At 43.7% G+C, this 18,603-nt stretch overlaps 1 protein-coding gene across 1 annotated transcript; it reads right to left on the bottom strand.

Moving 5' to 3' along the window:
* Positions 1 to 1,163: 1,163 nt before the first annotated feature.
* Positions 1,164 to 17,851, bottom strand: KIAA2013 (KIAA2013 ortholog). The gene is made up of 3 exons (XM_077457739.1): positions 15,512 to 17,851; positions 9,690 to 10,543; positions 1,164 to 5,128 (listed from the first exon to the last, which is right to left on the bottom strand). Exons 1-3 carry the CDS (start codon positions 16,461 to 16,463, stop codon positions 5,111 to 5,113), a joined length of 1,824 nt encoding a protein of 607 aa, XP_077313865.1. The 5' UTR covers positions 16,464 to 17,851; the 3' UTR covers positions 1,164 to 5,110.
* Between the last annotated feature and the right edge of the window lie 752 nt (positions 17,852 to 18,603).

Genomic DNA, 18,603 nt, shown 5'->3' on the forward strand with positions numbered 1-18,603 from the left:
ATTTCCCCGTTCCGCCTTGTGCCATTACAGTGATCTCTGCTCCCTGTCATCGGGAGCAGTGATCGCTGTCATAAGAGTTGAAGCCCATTCCCCCCACAGTTAGAATCACTCCATAGGACACACTTGACCCCTTGATCGTCCCCTAGTGTTTAACCCCTTCTTTGCCAGCATCATGTACACAGTAATCAGTGCATTTTTATAGCACTGATCGCTATATAAATGATAATGGTCCCCAAATAGTGTCAAAAGTGTCTATAAGTGACGATAAAAAAAAAAAAAAATTACAGATCGCCACTGTTACTAATAACAATCCATAAAACTAGCCCCTATTTTGTAGACGTTTTTGCACAAACCAATCAATATACGCTTATTGTGATTTTTTTTTTTTTACCAAAAATATGTAGAATACATATCAGCCTAAACTGAGGATTTTTTTTTTTTATATATTTATGGGGAATATTTATTATAGCAAAAAGTAAAAAAAAATAGCTTTTTTTCAAAATTGTTGCTCTTTTTTTGTTTATAGTGCAAAAAATAAAATTGGCAGAGGTGATCAAATACCACCAAAAGAAAGCTCTATTTGTGGGGGAAAAAAGGACTTTTGTTTGGGTGCAACATCGCACGACCGCGCAATTGTCAGTTAAAGCGACACAGTGTCGAATCGCAATAAGTACTCTGGCCAGGAAGGGGGTAAAATCTTCCGGGGGTTGAATCGGTTAACCAACAACATCCACATTTTTATTACACCCCCAAGTCTCTGGGGCTGTAATGCACAGCTGTGGCTATTGGATTGAGGTAAGTATGCATCCACAAAGGAAGATGATGGTTTGAGGTAGGTCAGGGTTAAAGCTGTATTCCAGGTATAGATTTGATTGCATTAGTTACATTAGTCCAGCTGGTACCAATGTAAGTATACATATTTCATTCCTGGCCATTCTCTTTAGTGATCCTTTGCTTGCTTCCAGGTCCAGTGCCAAGTGCCTGCCCTGTTGCACAGTAACCACAGGGCTACTACAGCGATTCTCTACTTCCACCAAGACTGGTCATAGTCAAAAGGAACTTTTGGATTCACACATAAAAAAACATTTTCTCAAAGTCATACACATTCATACCTCACGATCATAAAATATTCCTCTTATAAAAAAAAAAAAAAAGCACAAACCAAGATTTGAAAAGTGAGATTTAATTAGAAACAAAATGTACAAATCCACTCTTCAATCAACAAGAAGCAGAATATCTGTGTGAATACAAAGCATTCCCCGATTAAATGCTAACCCACCACATTGTGTGAAGATAATCCTTGGCATGTGGACAAAACCTATAGAACAGTCACATTATCTGTAATTAAAATATTCACAACTATTCACATAATAAATTAAAGTGTACACATCACAAACAATAAGAGATATTGGAATAAATCCATTAAAAGGTGTTCCCACCTACTGAATAAATAAGAGTGCAGCCATTTTGCAGGTTAAACAAATATTGGGGCTACTAGTGGTTATGGTTAGGGATATCTCTTCTCGCAAGTGACAGGAGGCTAGACACATCGCTGAGGACTGAGCTTCAAACGGAGAAGAATTCCTTGGTGATAATCCCAGGGCCTAGTCCACTGATTGTTAAGGCTCGTACACACGGTCGGACTTGACAACAAACATACAAATTAGCTGTTTTGGAACAACATCCGACCGTGTGTACGCTCCATCCGACAAACTTTTTCTGTTTTCATCTGACTTTTGTTGGCTGTGCGAACGGACAAACTTTCTGGCAACAAAAGTCCGATGGAGCAAAGTCCGACCGTGTGTACGCAAAAGCATCGGACTTTTGTACAAGGTACAAACACGCATGCTCAGAACCAATGCAAAAGATCAGACTACAATACAGAAGTTGACCAAAGGTGGCGCTGGAGTCATTGAACGTCCTCTTTTGAAGCGGCGTCAGTACGTTGTGACGTCATTACGTTCGTGTTTGTTGTCAAAAAGTCCGACCGTGTGTATGCAATACAAACTTGTGGGCCATGCCCTTTGTACAAAAGTCCACGGAAAAGTTTGTACAAAGTCCGACCGTGTGTATGAGGCTTAAGAATGGTAAATAAATGGACATCAGCAAACTTCATAGCTCTCCATTGATATTTTAGTTATGTCTAAACCCACATTGATTTTTTTATAGAAGCAATGTCCCCAACCTTTATCAAAAAATTACAATACGTGTTCCTAAGGCTAGCCATAGACAAAGTGAATTTGTTTCCTGTAACCACAAGTATCAGGAAAGAAAAATCGCTTGATTATCCCAACATCTGTGTTGATGGGGTAGTTACTCTCACAGAGCCATTGTGTTCTCATGGGGGGGGGGATCCTCGCTGGGAGAACACAGGGATTACTGCTACCGGCTATAACGAGCGCTGGCAATAATCACATGCAAAATCCGACAGGCTGGTTGATTGGTCAACTTGGGTACATTCAGCCTGTCCATACATTGTTTGAATTGCATACAGTTTTTGTTGAACCACCGAGATTCGAACCATCTATGGCCAGTTTAAGGATGTCCAAAGAGAAGTCTAACCAAGAACCAAGTATGGAGAGACAGATTTAATCATCCAAGTTCAGGTAGTTGAAAGTGTGTGCTATTGCCAATTATCACAGTGACTAAAGCCCCATATACACTATCAGTTTTTCTGCTGAGTTTTTCCTTCAGGTTTACCAAAACCATGTAGAACAAGGGCCTGCCTGATTGCATACAAATTGAAACTCTTAAGGTTTGACCTCATATTATATGGTTTTGGTAAATCTGAAGGAAAAACTCAGCAGAAAAACTGATAGTGTGTATGGGGCTTTAGTAGTTAGCACATCTGCCTAGCAGCACTGGGGTCGTTGGTTCAAATCCCCACCACAGCACTAGCTGCCTGGAGTTTGCACATTCTCCCCGTGCCTGTGTGGGTTCCCCCCCACACTCCAAAGACATGCTGGTAGATTAATTGGCTTAGATTGTAAGCTCCTTGAGTGCAGGGACTGATATATGTAAAGCACTACAAAACTGGTGGTGCTATACAAGTACCTGTAATAAATAAATAAAAATAGCACAGCCCAGTGTCTGGGGGTCGGATTGAGCCATGGTTCATACCAACGATGTCGGGATCATGCAGTCCTTATCTATGATCTCAGAAGGGAAGGTGTACCACATAGTTTAGAAAACCTTGCTCCGTTGCTCTTGGGTTCCTTGAGATAAGTCAGGGTTGGAGATGTCCAACTGAGCCAATTCTTACTTTCTTTCAAAGGTATACACATGAAGGGTTTTTGCGCATGCATGTCTATGTGCAAATCTGCTAAAGATCTCCTTTTGCAGTTGGATTGTTTGCATGCTCAACCATCCATGGAGGTCTATTTTAAAGGGAGACCTGGCATAGTGTTAAGTAAGCCATGGCTCAGTTCTCTCCCCAGTTTATTGGGTGTGCTAGGGTTATGCTGAAGGGCAATATTCCGCATGTTCAACCACCTAAACTAGTTGGAGCATCTTTATAGAACAAGACAACCCCTTTGCCATCTTAAAGAGGCAAGGGACTGCCCAATGATGCCTAAATATCTCCCCACACTTGGCTCTTGGTACTTGGATTTCTCCCTAATTTTAATCAGTTGATAAAGGTTAGGCACACTGCTTCTAACAAAAGACATGGGGGTTTAACATTGCTACTATCAAGAGATATCCCTATAACCCAAGCACTAAAATCTCATTTAAAGTGTTTGTCAACCCCAAAAAAAAAAAGAATAATAATAATAATAATACAGATCCTGGTCCTTTAAAGCAGATTAAACAGCACAGTGCTTGTGCTGTGTAATCTGCCCCCCTTCAAAAAAAAAAACCTGCCTGAACCTGCCACTTCCTGTATGCCCCTCTCGAAACTGACCACAATAACCAGGGCTACTCATCCCTAAACACCGTGGTCAAAGTGCGTCCCTCCATCATACGCTGCTCTCCTCTCTCCCCCTCCTTCCTGCCTGTCAGCACCCTCTCTGTTTGCGCTCCGCCCCCACCGCTATTATTTAAAAAAATAAAAATAAAAAATAAAATTGTCACTGCCAGCTTCTCTATGAAAGGCTGGTATACAAAACTGTAAATCCTTTCTAAAAATGAGCAGTGTAAATAGCTATGTAGAGCAGCGGCCACGTGATCTCCCCGGCTGATGTCAGAGGGAGATCACGGTACCTCCTGCAGTAGCCGCGTATCAAAGCAGAAAAGCAGCTGCGAGTCACGTGACTGGCCTGAACACAGCTCAAAATAGGATTTACAGTGCTATGCCAGCCTCTAATAGAGCGGATGGTAGTTTTGGGTTTTTGTTTTTTTTAAAAGGCTTCACAAACACTTTAAGCTTTAACATGTCATTTCAAAAGTGATCTTTAATCTTCTTAAAAGCTGTGGCTTTCATTAAATGATCCCTGGTGATCCTGCCTGTTTAGACACTTCCTGTTTTGAGGTACCAACTCAGCTATCATCCTATCACATGCACCCATGGTGGAGATTAGAAGCTGACACTAATGGGACAGAATGGTCTACAGTTTCCACTGTCAGGAAGCCAGTCTAATGCAATGTTGTGTAGATGATGCTGGAGTGGGTGCATGGTAATAAGTGGCTGAAAGAGGTTGCAGGTGATCAGTAGCACTGGGATGGAGAAAACACATGGCAGTTCTCTGATAGATTGTGCTTTATTAAACAAAATGCCATTCAATTTGGGTTTACTTCTACTTTAATTCTTGTCAGGAGAACAAAGAAGTCCCTGGCTACCTGTAAGTTGAAAAGAGGGATTTCTCAAGATCTTCGTTCTCATGAATGATGGTTTTGGACACAAACTGGCTGCCTCTTGCGATTGGTCAGTGTACAAACCTGGTGCAGATTTTCATATATTTAAAAACTTGACAATACATAACAAAAAAATAACTCACATCAGCACTGCTCTGTGCTCAAGACAGGTACTTTGGTTATAAGAATTCTGTCAGTGTAACGTCCAGTCTCCACCCAAAGCACAGCTTCCAGTGGCAGTCCATCACTCTTCCAGTTGCATAGGGTGGTTTTCATATGACCGATATTTGTTTTGTGTATTTTTTATTTTTATTTTCGCTCATACAGTGTCATTTTCCTGTTCAACCAATAAGATATTTTGTTATTTATCAGCTGTGATTTTGGACTATGTAGATCTATACTTGAAATATAAAATGAAAATATATATTTCTAAAGCTGGAACTGCTGATCGTGTTTGGAAAAAAAAAATATATATATACTTAAACCACTTTACTACGGGCATACATTCATAAACAGCAAAGCAGTGGATGTTTATTTCTAAACCAGTTACTATATGCGCATGCAACTGATTGGGCGGGCATTAGCTCAGATCGCAGGCAAAATGTACAGAGCCAATAAATATGGCTCTGTGCCTGTGATGGCCAACTACAGCATACATTTAAACACTGCTAAAGCAGAAAATGGTGAAAGGATGATTGAACCTTTTATTTATTCATTCAAAGGCAGTAACTGATTCTTTTATAGTTTTAATTATTGAGATTAGATTTTTTGTTAACCCTTTCACCCCTTAACCTCTCCCTCAAACATCTTATCCCCATCCTGTCTCTGTAGGGACCTGTATATTAATGCCTTCACCTCCCTTATCCTGCACATCAACCCTCCTAGCTTCATCCTCGCACTGTGCATTAACCCACACATGCTCCCCAAGTGGTGGCTCTCAGTGACAGTAGTGTCATATAGGTCTAATGTTTTTTTTTTGCCCCCAGTGTCCAGAGAGCCAAGCCACTTGTACTCTGTATGCCAAAAAAACAGATATATGCTGGTTCCACAGGGAGGTAAACGAACGAGATCAGTATATAGGGTAACAGTTTTCTTAAAAGGAGGATCTAAAAGCCTTAACCATGCCCTGCCACCAAAATGATCTACACTATGGCCAAAAGTATGGGGTCACTCCTCCCAATGAAGTTTACGGCTAATAATGCAGCACAGTAAGACATTTTGGACAATTGTGCCCTTCCACCCTAGTGGTAACAGTTTGGGGAAGACCCTTCCAGCTCTATAAAGTCATGGCTTGGCCAGTTTGGTGTGGAGGAATTTGAGTGTCCTCTACAGAGTCCTGACCTCAACCCTGCTAAATACCTTTGAGATCAACTGGAATACCCATTATGAGCCAGGTCCTCGTCATCCACCATCAGTACCTGACAAACGGACAAATTCTCAAAGACACAGCCCAAAAACATTTGGAAAGCCTTCCCAAAAGAGCGGAGGCAGTTATAGCTGCAAAAGGACCAACTCTATAGTAATGGGCATGGTTTTGGAATGGGATGTCCGTAGGAGGTGTGATGGTCAGGTGTCCACATGTTTGGCCATAGAGTAACTCACAACATTTTTATTGCAGTAATGCAGATGGGCAGACTGCACCTCTATGCTGCTATTTAGGAAAGATTAGCAATACCCTTCAAGGGTTATTAGGCAACTGAACAGCTAAGCTATGGGGATCTGTAGGTGACATCTCTAAAGAGAACAAGGCCCAACTCGGCTTATACAGGAATTTGAACACCTAGATTTAAGACTTATATTTGCCTTTGTGATCTAGCTCCCATTTTCAGAGCCCAACACTTCATGTAGAGTGGTAGAGGTCATCTGAAGTCTGTTGCTGTCCTCTTGTCTGGTGGACCTCATACAAAGTTTCTCAGATTTTGAGTCTGCAAATCTTGTACTAACCAACACTGCAGCTGATGAATGTAAATAATTAAAGGTTACGTAATTGGACACCAGAATGTACTCTCTGCCAGGGGACCATGTGTAAGACAAGGAATATTTTTTTTTATATTATATACACACACACACACACACACACACCTGTATCTTGGCCTAGGCCGACAAGGCCCAGGCCAGCACTTTGCAGAGGGGGCAGTACGAAGAGATTACCCACCGGCTTGAGCTACGCTTCTTATGTGGCGGACTGGGCAATAAATCAGTCTAAAGGGGGCTGCCCATACATATGTAGTTGTGGGGGCAGCCAGCCGCTTCTAGTTTTGACTGTCCTATCATTACAGCAGACTTCTCACCAATTTCAGGACAGGTCTTGAACAGAAAGGGATGGGGAGGTGGGTCTGTGTTTAAATTAGAGGGTATGCGGTTTAGGCAGGCCTGGCCTGGGGCAGTACAAAACCCAAAAATGTAATGAGTCGGGCAGCGGCTGCAGCATTGAGAACATGTTATATGTTCCTCCCACACAAGCTGAAGTGTCATATACAGACAATGTAAACGTGACCGGTTCCTTTTAAATATAAAGAATACACAAAACTAAATAAAACAAAATTAATTATAAATAAAGCAAATCTAAACCTTCCACTGCAAATTTATTGAACAAAATGAGCAAATTATGGGAAACGGCAAAACACACACACACTGAAAAAAATTTCCAGAGAAAAGCACAGCGCGACAAGAACAGTAGTTATTTCCATTGCAAAGATGCCGCTTTAGTAATTTTTCAAAGCAGGAATAGGTAGTAAATTGTAGTCAGACCACATCAGAGAAGTGTAGACACCTTCCTTATATCAGTGGTAAATTTGGGGGCTGTGGTCATCTTAGAGCGGTGTTCAAGCTCTGCAGCTTTATGCATTTTTGCAGATGTAGGACACAGGCAACCATGTTGACATGTCTGATGAAGGCTGCAGCACTTAAAGTGGAAGTAAACCCATCGATTTAAACAGTTAAAAAAAAAAAAGGCATGCCGGGAATGCTAACTGCACATTGGCTGTGCTCTCAGCCAAACTATCAAACCATCCAATGGCTGGTGTCATAACGAATCACATGTGCAGCACCATAGCAGCTGAAGATTAAACAGAGGCAAAGATGGCAGCTTCCTTGGCTGAAAACGATAGGGGAGTTTATTTCCACTTTAAATAAAACAAAAAAGGAGTCCTGTGCTGCCAGAGAGGTGAGTATATTACAGAGTCACAGTTTTACACTGGATTACTGCACAAATCTAGACCGCACACAGCCCCCGGGTTGATTTACTAAGGCTGGGTTCACACTAGTGCGAACTGGTTGAGGGTTTCGCTGCATCCAATTCGCACAGCAGGAGATTGTGACCGTCCCTCTATGGAGCGGATTTACCTCTGCAGCGGCTCCAGTGCAATTTGCACAGGAGTCCTGTGCATCTTTTGGTGAAATTGGACCTGAAATGGTGAACGGGGACGCACCGGAGTCCTGCTGTGAGCCGCTGCATGCTCATATGTAAACCCAGATTCAAACTGAAGTGTGCAAAACTTGGTGCAGCTCTGTATTGAAACCAATTAGCTTCCAGGTTTTTTTTTTTTTTTTAATCAAAGCTTAATGGAACAAGCTGAAGTTTGTTACCATGCACAGTTGCACCCAATTTTTTCACTTTCCATTTTTAAAAAATCAACCCCCACTGATTTGCGTGAGAATGTATGGGCCTTTTGTATCTAGACAGTATTTGCTTGTCCTGGAATTCAGTTTTAACAAATAAGAGATCACAAATGTTTTTCAGAAAGCCACAAGAAGCAACATTTGGGGTGAACACACAGGGAACTTATTTCCGGTTACCAGTCAAGACTGGGCTCCCATCCAGTGTTGAAGGCTCCACAGACCAACTCCCCAAAGTAGTGACAGATCTGGGGAAGACGTGTCCTTGTACTTGACACTACATGTAGCACCCCTTTCATGGTTAGGCAATGGCTGCCAGCAGTGTAAAAAAGCCTCCACTATGATAAGTAGCCCTCCTCCTGACAAGTACAGGGTAAGGAGCCTGGGAGAATCAGTTTTCACAAGTTACAAGAAAAGAAGAACAAAAAAAAAAAAAAAAAAAAAAATCTTAAAAATATTCAGCACTAGCTGAATTAGTGCCTTGATGCTTGGAATAGGTCTGGCATAAAAACGTAAGGACTCTGATCTTATAAAGAAATTACTCCACATCCTCTAAAATTTTTATATGTATGTTCAGTACACTTATGGTGTAAAGATGACACTGCTGTTAAAGCGAGCAACAAAATCCTTGTATGATCAAAGTTCTATTTTTTTTTTCTGCATATTGGTAAATTATGTTGGCACACTAAAACAAAACACACTCTGAAATCTTTACTCTATTCTCAGTTTGATTCAGAATAATTTAGTTTAGCAAATATTCCAAAAATCATGAACAGATTCTCGGAACCCATTGCTGTATTCAGATCAGCCTGCACACTAAGAAGCCAATGTTCAATTTCTGTCCCAGTGTCAAGGAACCATCGCCTTTAGCTAATCAGTTCAGTGTAGATTGGTCATTGAGGCCCCCCCTTTAGCTTTTTAGCTCTTCCCTCTCAGACATCTCAAATGACCCTTTTTCAGTGCCCTATCCAATTTGGAAACACTAGAACACACCAAAAAAAAATATATATATATAATATCTCTTGACTTCATTTCTTTACAAAAATTTTATAGTATGAACTTATGAAATCATGCCGGAAGAACTTGTAAAAATAATGTCTTTTAACAAAACAAAAAGTTCTGTAGCTCTCAAGGCTTTTAATCAATGGAAACAGAGGAGAGAACCCCGCCACCACAAGCAAACACCAAGCAGGTTTCCTTAGCTACTTATTCAGTATCTCAAGCTAAGCACAAGCCAGCAGACATCACAAGCTCTGATCTACATGGCAGCGGTTTTATACCTTACTCCGGAAGAGGGGCTTAGCCCCCGGGCCACAGTACTCATTGTAGATCAGCTTAAACAAGAAGAGATGGAAGAGTGTGATTAGAGAAGCCACGCTGAACCAGAAAAGGAAGGGAAGCCCTGGATACTGCTTGGCCATGTGCTCCTCGTGGGCCAAGATCTCCTTCAGGTGCAAGGTGTGCCTCAAATCCTGCAGATGCGTCAGTTCAGTGGAGATATACAGCAATGGTGTTAATGGCTGAGTCACCAGTACAGGAAATATATGCCCTCTGATCTCCGATGTCAGCTCCACTGGCTCATTTAAACACCCAGCCTCACAGGCATAAAGTTTTACCAGCTTATCCTGGAATTTCACTGACACATGAAGGAATGGCTTTTCATCCAGATCAAGCAGGACAGCGAGATTGATGAGGTCCTTGTTGTAATGTATTCCTCTGAGAGCATAGCTGTTGTGAAGGACGTGTGGGTCAGACTGGAATTGTAGGTGGTTTTCCGTGAATTGTAGACCACCGAAGCTAAGCATCATCCCCTGCATGAGTCCGTGGGCACCAGCCGCCACCAGGCTTTTACATCCTCTTTTTTGTAAGGTCAGTTTCCAAAGGTCCCAGAGCTGGAAAAGCTGGGTGATCCCCCCAAATTTGCTCGGCCAAAGATTCTCGGCATGCATGCTAGCGTGACCGCTAAAACAGTGGTCGGCATAATTTAGTGTCAGTTCCATCTTTTCACGTTCTTCATTGTTAATAAGAGGGTCCACAAGAGGTGCTAAAGAGCAGGACAGCATGTAGTAAAGAGTGATGTTGATGGTGTCACTGGTGGGAGTGTGAGCATCCTTGATCTTTCTCATCTCAATTCCTAGGAAGAGCAAGAGAATAACATTAGGTAATATAAAGTGAAACCCCAACATTCCTTTATTTACACTGCATGTTGACAAAATTTACTTTGCTATTGTGCTGGACAAATCAGCAAGAACGGAAGAGTTTCCATAGAATTCAGGTCACTGAAAGTGGCTCTAAAAAGGTAGATGTTTCTTTATCTTAATGCATCTTAAAGAGGTAATAAACCCCGATGGGTTTACTTCTTCTTTGTCTACCTGCAAAGGTAAAGCATAATGGGCTACTATGTGATCATGTGTCACTTACCTGACACAGGAGCCAGCGATGTCACCGTTGTCCCCTGTACTCCGGAGCGTCCATCTTCTTCCGGGTATCGCTGCTCCAGCCACTCACAGCGCCGGAGCACCGATGACGTCACTCCCGCGCATGCGCACGGGAGCCACCAATAAGGGAATATCGCCGTTAGCAGCGGCATGCGCCGTAGAGAGCGGTGACTGTCTTTTAGTAAATATCTCCTAAACCGTGTAGGTATAGGAGATATTTCTTGGACCTACAGGTAAGCCTTAATCTAGGCTTACCTGTAGGTCAACGTGGTTTGTAAGGGTATAAGGGTATAAGGGTATAAGGCATAAACCTTTGTGCTTTTTCACCTTAATGAATCCTATGGGCCAAGTCTTGCATTCAGCCTCTATAGAAGCCAAATGCTGGACTCGGGAGTATGCCTGCAAGGTAACCCCCTCGGGAAAGCGCTTCTCGCAGGGGGTTATCAGATGTGGGGAGGAGCCGCGAGAGCTGCCGGGGAAGAGTAAGTTTGGGGCCACTCTGGGCAAAATGAGCTACACAGTGGAGGCAAGTATGATTATTGTTTGTTATTTTTTTACCTTCACAATCACTTTAAGGTAAAAGACCTTCTGTGTTTAGCCCCCCCCCCCCCCCCCAGCATTCTATTATACTTACCTGAGCTCCATCTCAATCCAGCGCTGTGCTAAAGAGAGGAAGCTCCCTCTCCCCTCACTGGACAGAGAGACAGCAGTGCAAGCCTTTGGCTCATGCTGCTGTCAACCAGTCAGTAATCAGAGAGTGGGGCCATATGTTAAGACACTCCAATATGGCTCTACTTTTCCTAAATTTTATTCTTGGACCAGCACTCAAAAATAACAGAAAAAACATCAACACAGGACAGATCGTATTTTTATGGCCCTTTTCACATGGGACGGATCAGTGATGATCCGCTTGTTCAGCAGGGATCGCTCCGTTGTCCCTGCTGAGCCGGCGGATAACAGGGCGGTCCTAGCACACTGTACAGGGACCGCCCTGTGAGCTCTCCGCTCTCCTCTATGGGGGATCGGATGAGCACGGACCGTCTGTCCATGTTCATCTGATCTGCTCTGCAGACGGATAGAAAAATAGGATTTTCCTCCATCTGCAGAATCGGACAATTGTGGAGGCAGACGATATCGGGTGTCTGCGGATATCGGGTGTCCGCAGACACCCGCTATCCCATAGGAATGCATGTATGTCCGTATTTCATCCGCAAACGGATGGATGAAATACGGACATAATGTCCGCATGTGTGAAAGGGGCCTAAAGCAGTAAGTGTGACTTTCATCAAGTATTAACTGGTGTTGAATCAATCACTTAATCATTTAAAACACATGCACCAGGAAGATTCCTGCAGTGAATGATAAAAGGTCAGATTTTCTGTTTTATAAATAAATATACTCCATAGTGCTGTCAGTATACTGTATACACAACAGACACATTTTTACACGTTTGCGGAAACAGGCTTTACTGCAAGTTGTTATCAGTCCAGCAAGTGTGACCTTTCTTCACAAAACAGGAACAGAGCTCCGACATTCACCTACAAAATGGCAATCGCCAGCTCTGTCCTGGCATCTGCCCGCCTTGCTACTGTGAAAGACTCATAACAAACCTACAAAATGACTCAATACAAAGCCCAAAAAGTGTCAGTTTTTGTCAATCTTATACTAGCATGGCTCTCTGAAAAATAATTTGCATTTGGAATGCTTTTCAGAGGGCATTTGACAGGCAGCGAAGAGACATTGGGAGTTATTTACTAAAGGCGAATCCACTTTGCACTGAAAGTGCTGTAGATCCGAGGGGGACATGCAAGGAAAATAAAAAACAGCATTTTAGCTTGCACGTGAATGATAAAATCAGCAGAGCTTCCCCTCATTTGAGATCTTCCCCTCGGATCTACAGCGACTGCACTTCCAAGTGCACTTGCAGTTCAAAGTGGATTTGCCTTTAGTAAATCAACCCCATTGTATAGCCTTTTTACCGCCCGTTTTAGCCCCTTAAACCCAGTTGTGTTCAGTGGGCAGTAATAATTGGGGGGGGGATAATTTTTGCTGCAGCACGATGCAGAGAATTGTGGCAAATGTATTCACTTATATACACTTGGCTTCCTTAGCAGAAGGGGAAGCAGTAAAAAGTCAATTGTGAGCTTTTACCACTCCACAAACACAAGTGCAAACAAAGCCTTTATGGTTTACAGTCGCTGAGCACATTCAAATAACCCTTTGGATGCCAAAAGAAACACACTAAGAAATGCAAAAATTCTGGGAATTGAATTATGAATGAAGAAAGGTAGCTGAATATCTGGGCTCCAGGACAGAGACATTTACAAAGAGGCCCTGGGGACACAAGCAATACAGAAATGCACCAGGGTTTGAAATTGGCATTTTTTTTTAGTTAGTAGAATTCCAGCTTCACTATTACTTTAGCCCAAACTATTTCCTTTACATAAGTATGTGGCTGTGGTGTGCGCTGTATATATACTGTAGTAGCAGTATGATGGGAAGTCACCTGTACTGCTGCCGGAATCAGAGTCGGCCTGAATGTGTCTCAGCCATTTCAGGGAGCCCTTGTATTTTGATGAATGATTAAATCAATGGTGCTGGTCTGTACCTACCTACTATGCTACTATAGTAGCATAGTAGGTAGGTACAGACCAGCACCACTGATTTAATCATTCAGCACTTTGATATTTTTCTGTGGCGCCATTGTTTTATAAATTTTTAGTTCTTGTATTTTAATCAAATGAATACAAGGCTTCACCTGATTGGCCGAGGTGAAAATCATGAGATCATCCATCCTCCTCCGCATTGGGATAAACAAGACTTCTCCTGAATTGCAGAGAAGCTTTTAACCCAACTCTGTTTAGCTCCAGTGTTCCGTCAGATTAAGCGACCCGTCAAATCTTGTAATGGAAGGGACGTTCCATCACAGCCATCTTGGTACACCCCGCACCCAGCCACACTAAGCCTACAGTCTGAAGTCACCAAGTGGACATCTTTTTACACCCACCAGAATCTTGCATTTCACACTTAGTTTTAACCATTAAACTGAGGTTATATCGTGAAATACAGTATTTAGAGGTCTGTGAAACTGTTTTAAAGTTGAATATTAAAATCCGAGGTGTTTTGTCAGATTAGCAAACATGCGAGATCAGCAGGCTTGCTGCTGCTTTTAAAATTCAACATCAAAACAGTGTCACGGACTTCTAAATATTTTTACCACTATAGTGAAACCCAGTAACTGTGAAATGCAAGATTTCAGTGGTGCGAAATGGATGTCCGCTTGGCGACTTCAGGGTGTAGGCTTAGTGTGGCCAAGTGCGGGGTGTACCAAGATGGCCGTGACGGACCGTCACTTCCGTTACGAAATCTGACGGAACATCAGCAGCAGACAGGAAGTCACTATGTACTACTTCCGGAACACATTGCTACATACTGTATGTAGCTAAAGCTACATTACAGCGCACACAGCAGCTGCATAGTTATGTAAACTGCAGCCTGTCCCAAACCAACTAATTATAGTCATAGCAAAGCTGGCATTCTACTTTAAGCAGAAATATCACCAAACATGTTTCTCGTAATCCTGCTCCAATGGCACAAGGTTCTTGCTATTGCACCAACTTCAGTTGGTGCAATTGAAACAGAATTGAAGAATTAGTGCTGATTGACAGTGCTGGTCTTAGTCACCAAGCATGTGCTCAAGACCAGCCCTGTCTTTGGGCGGAAACAAGAGAGCTCTTCTTGAGCTCCACATTAAAGAATTTTGCAGGGGGAAGGGGAGTGTCCATGCTCTCCTCTGTTTCTCCATTACTACACTGACATGAGTCAATCATATCAGCACTCGATAACAAACGCCCACAAATTGGTCTTCTGGTAGGGTAGGAACCTACCAGATTGGGGGAGATTTATTAAAACTGAAGAGTGCAAAATCTGGTGCAGCTCAGCATAGAAACCAATCGGCTTCCAAGTTTTGTCAAAGCTTCATTGAACAATCTGACCTTAGAAGCCGATTGGCTAACATGCACAGCTGCACCAGATTCAGCGTGCTCCAGCTTTAGTAAATCTAACCCAATGTCTCCACAATCATTCAGCATTTCTTTGAAGAACAAGGGTAATCATTTCGAAATAAATCCCCAGGCCAGCGTTTCATTTTCAAAGCTAAATGGGACTTCTTTAAGTTCTGGAAAAAGTAGTGAAGGATCAGAGACTCTTTAGATTTTGGCTGTTTGTTTCCCTGTTCAGGAGAGATCACCTCGAGTCAATTTTTTACCACACAAGGAGCATAATTACAAAGCAGTGAATGTGACTTTCACCGGGCATTCTCTGGTGGGGAATCAATCAGTCATTTAAAACATGCATCAAGAAGATTCAATTGTAGTAGATGTTGTTTTAGCATGTAGGCTGGTGTGAAGAACCATTACAGGGGAATTCTCCTCACTTTGTAAAGATTTCAATCACCACCTGCAAAATTTTTCCATCTTCCAATGAGAATCTTGGCTCATCCAGAGGACAGCAAAAATTGAACCTTTGTGACACTGCTGGAAAATTTGGTCCCAGCAAGTGGCTAGCTGTGTCTGAGAAAGAAAAATCTGCCTGGGACAAAGACAGTATAGGAAAAAAAAAAAAAACCTGAGCTTTATATATACACAATAGACTTCCTTAATTACCTGAAACAAACAAATCAGACCATATCTGCTGATGCTCATTAAACAAGTCCTCCACCCTCATCCGCATCACTTCCAGCATCTCTTTCTTGGCAGCCTCCCGTAACTTGCTAAAAGTCTCTTCCAGTTTTCCAGAATCAATTGGATCAGATGTGTAAATAACAGACACAAATGTCTCATCAAACTCAGATTTTGGGCTGACTTGCACCCTGCTGACCACCTTTTTGGTTGCAACCACCACCAGCATACTTTTTCCATCTTCCAACGAGACCCGTCCAGAGGAAAGGAAGAATTGACGATCTTGGACCTTCTCCACACTGCTGGAAAATTTGGCCCCAGCAAGTGGCTTCTGAGTAGCGATATCAAAAGCCACAACTCTGTCACTAGGATTGGTGATATGGATCCTCTGAACATACACGTGAGGTCGGCTTCTGTGGGCAAAGTAGTCCTCCCGGACAGAAACACAGTCCCTGGCGGAGTCTGACTTCTCAATCTGCATGCAGCGAACCGTCCGTATCAAACCCTCTCTAAGGAAAACGGCAGTGGCGTGGACTTCTGATGAAGTACCTGAATGCTTTACAAATGTCAACAGGGGATAGTCCGTCAAGTGAAAAGATACAGATGAGGAAGATACCCATAAAGCATTTTTCCCAACATCAACAAGAATATGTCCATTGCCAACCGCGGCTGGGCCCTGCAATTTGGCTTCTTCACTGGGATGTGCAACTATCATCACATCTCCTTTCTCTGCAAGTGCTTTCCATTGCTTAGTCTGCGTCTGAAGGCAAGCCCCCGGAGCACCGCGAGGCTGACCCGAGTACCAAAATCTATACGTCGGCCCTGAGGACATATACCAGTAGATGATGAAAAGGAACCCCAAGACTGCTAGAACCCTGCGAGCCCAACTGCTGGACAGCAGTCCTGGGAGTCCCTTAAGCTTCTGCTGAAGCCACATGGAGGATGCTGATTTTTGGACAGCTTGTGAGAAAACAATTATTCAAAAGAGGTGCAGGAAGTCAATTCCGAGAGGCAGAAGACACCTCTTCCCGTCACACTATGTCATTGTTGGGAAGACAGGCTGCACATCCCACCAACCAAACAACATTGTCCTCTATAACCTGCTGCACATAGTAACAAGTAGGTCACCTGCACGCCTGTCTGGTCTTTGTGATGGATAAAAACATTTAAACGTAACTATCCTGAAGCGAGTCACTCGCCCAGATCTGCCCTGACCTGTCTGAGCAGATTCTAAACTCGTAAACTGAAATCAAGTCAGCAAGATTTCTAGCATCAATGTCACAATTTAGAGGAGCTTAAACCCGACTTATTCCTATTCCTCCACCCTGAGCATGGGCCCACCTCTAATTCAGTCACCTTGCCCTCTGACCTTACTCTGAGACTCCCTCACCTATTACAGAACCCAACTTGGATCTTCCTCGTACACCCACCAGATCCAACTTGGATCTTCCTCGTACACCCACCAGATCCAACTTGGATCTTCCTTGTACACCCACCAGATCCAACTTGGATCTTCCTCGTACACCCACCAGATCCAACTTGGATCTTCCTCGTACACCCACCAGATCCAACTTGGATCTTCCTCGTACACCCACTCAGACCATGATCACCTTCTATTTAATCTTTTTCAAGTCTGGGCAAATCTCCCTCTGTCCTCACTAGTCAGAGGTTGCTCGTCTACACATACAACGGTGAGTCGCAGAGCCCTTACTTCTGTATTATGATCTCCCCCAGAACCTCACCTTCCTTTACATTTGTATTCTAAACTCAGACCACCCACACCAATAATGACCCCACACTACTCCTAAAAGCCCAGATCCCTGACTGACACTCACTGTTTTCCAGGTTTAGATTCCACCTACTCCTACAATATCACCGGGTGTTACTGAGTGACCCAACTCAATCCAAGGCGAACCCAACCCAAGGAGATCCCACCTCAACCCTTCTGGATAGTGTGCAGACCCCACTCAGCGCATCATCCCACCCACCATTATTCTGGGGGCAAACTGTGTTGGGACCTTCTCTTTCGAGGGTCTACCCCGCCTTCAACCGCACATTGACACAACCCTCACCGAGCGTCCTCACTGACCCATCCTCACAGATGCAAACTGCTCCTCACCCACTCCTGCACCACCCCACTGACCACCTTCCCTCACCCAGCAGCCTTGGACCCTCAGTCCCTCTCCAGTCAGCACCCAGCCCGGTCCGATCTCCTCCGCTCACACAGCCCCGATCTCTCTCTTTCCTCACAACACGGAAGTGTCAGCCCAACAACCTTCTCGTACAGCCAACTCTCGCGAGATCTTTTCCTCGTGTCACCTGTCATTTCACGTCATGTGACCGAGTCACGGGCGGACGGGAGGTAGGCGGGCCTCAGTCATGTGACAGGAGAGGCGGACTTGTGCGCCCCCAGCGGCCGGTCTGGGGTATTACCGCTGGCGGCTGACACGTGTGTTGCCCCTGCGATCTATCACCCAGGGCTGGAAACACGTTGCAGCTGGTGGGAGTCTGGGGGGTTAGAAGGGGGATTGGTGGGGGTGCCTTGAGCAGCCGAGTCCCAGCACTCATTTACTGAGCTGCAGAAACGTCATCTTGAATCCCATTGTTTTTTACAGGCAGCCCAGGACTTTTCTATGTATGACCCCTGTAGAGATAGCTCCCAAGTGTCCCTGATTTGGAGCAATGTCCCTCTGTCCCTCATTCCTCCTCATTTTGGTCTGATCTATATAGTTGTATATAAACAGGGCTGGTGTAAGGATTTTTGATACCCTAGGCAAGACCTAATTTTGCCGCCCCCCTTGGTTCCATCCCTGACTCCACCCCCTTTCACCTGCCCATGTATACCCCACCTTTTTAATGAAGCGCCCATCAAATGCAGCTTCACCAGTGCCCATCAAATTCAGCCTCACCAGCGCCCATCAAATACAGCCTCACCAGTACCCATAAAATACAGCTTCACCAGCACCCATCAAATACAGCCTGACCAGCACCCATCAAATGCAGCTTCACCAGCACCCATCAAATGCAGCTTTACCAGCACCCATCAAATGCAGCCTCACTAGCGCCCATCAAATACA

Source organism: Lithobates pipiens, unplaced genomic scaffold, assembly GCF_037356315.1.
Source record: "Lithobates pipiens isolate NorthernLeopardFrog02 unplaced genomic scaffold, aLitPip1_a1.2 Scaffold_27, whole genome shotgun sequence".
In the NCBI taxonomy this organism is placed as follows: Eukaryota; Metazoa; Chordata; class Amphibia; order Anura; family Ranidae; genus Lithobates; species Lithobates pipiens.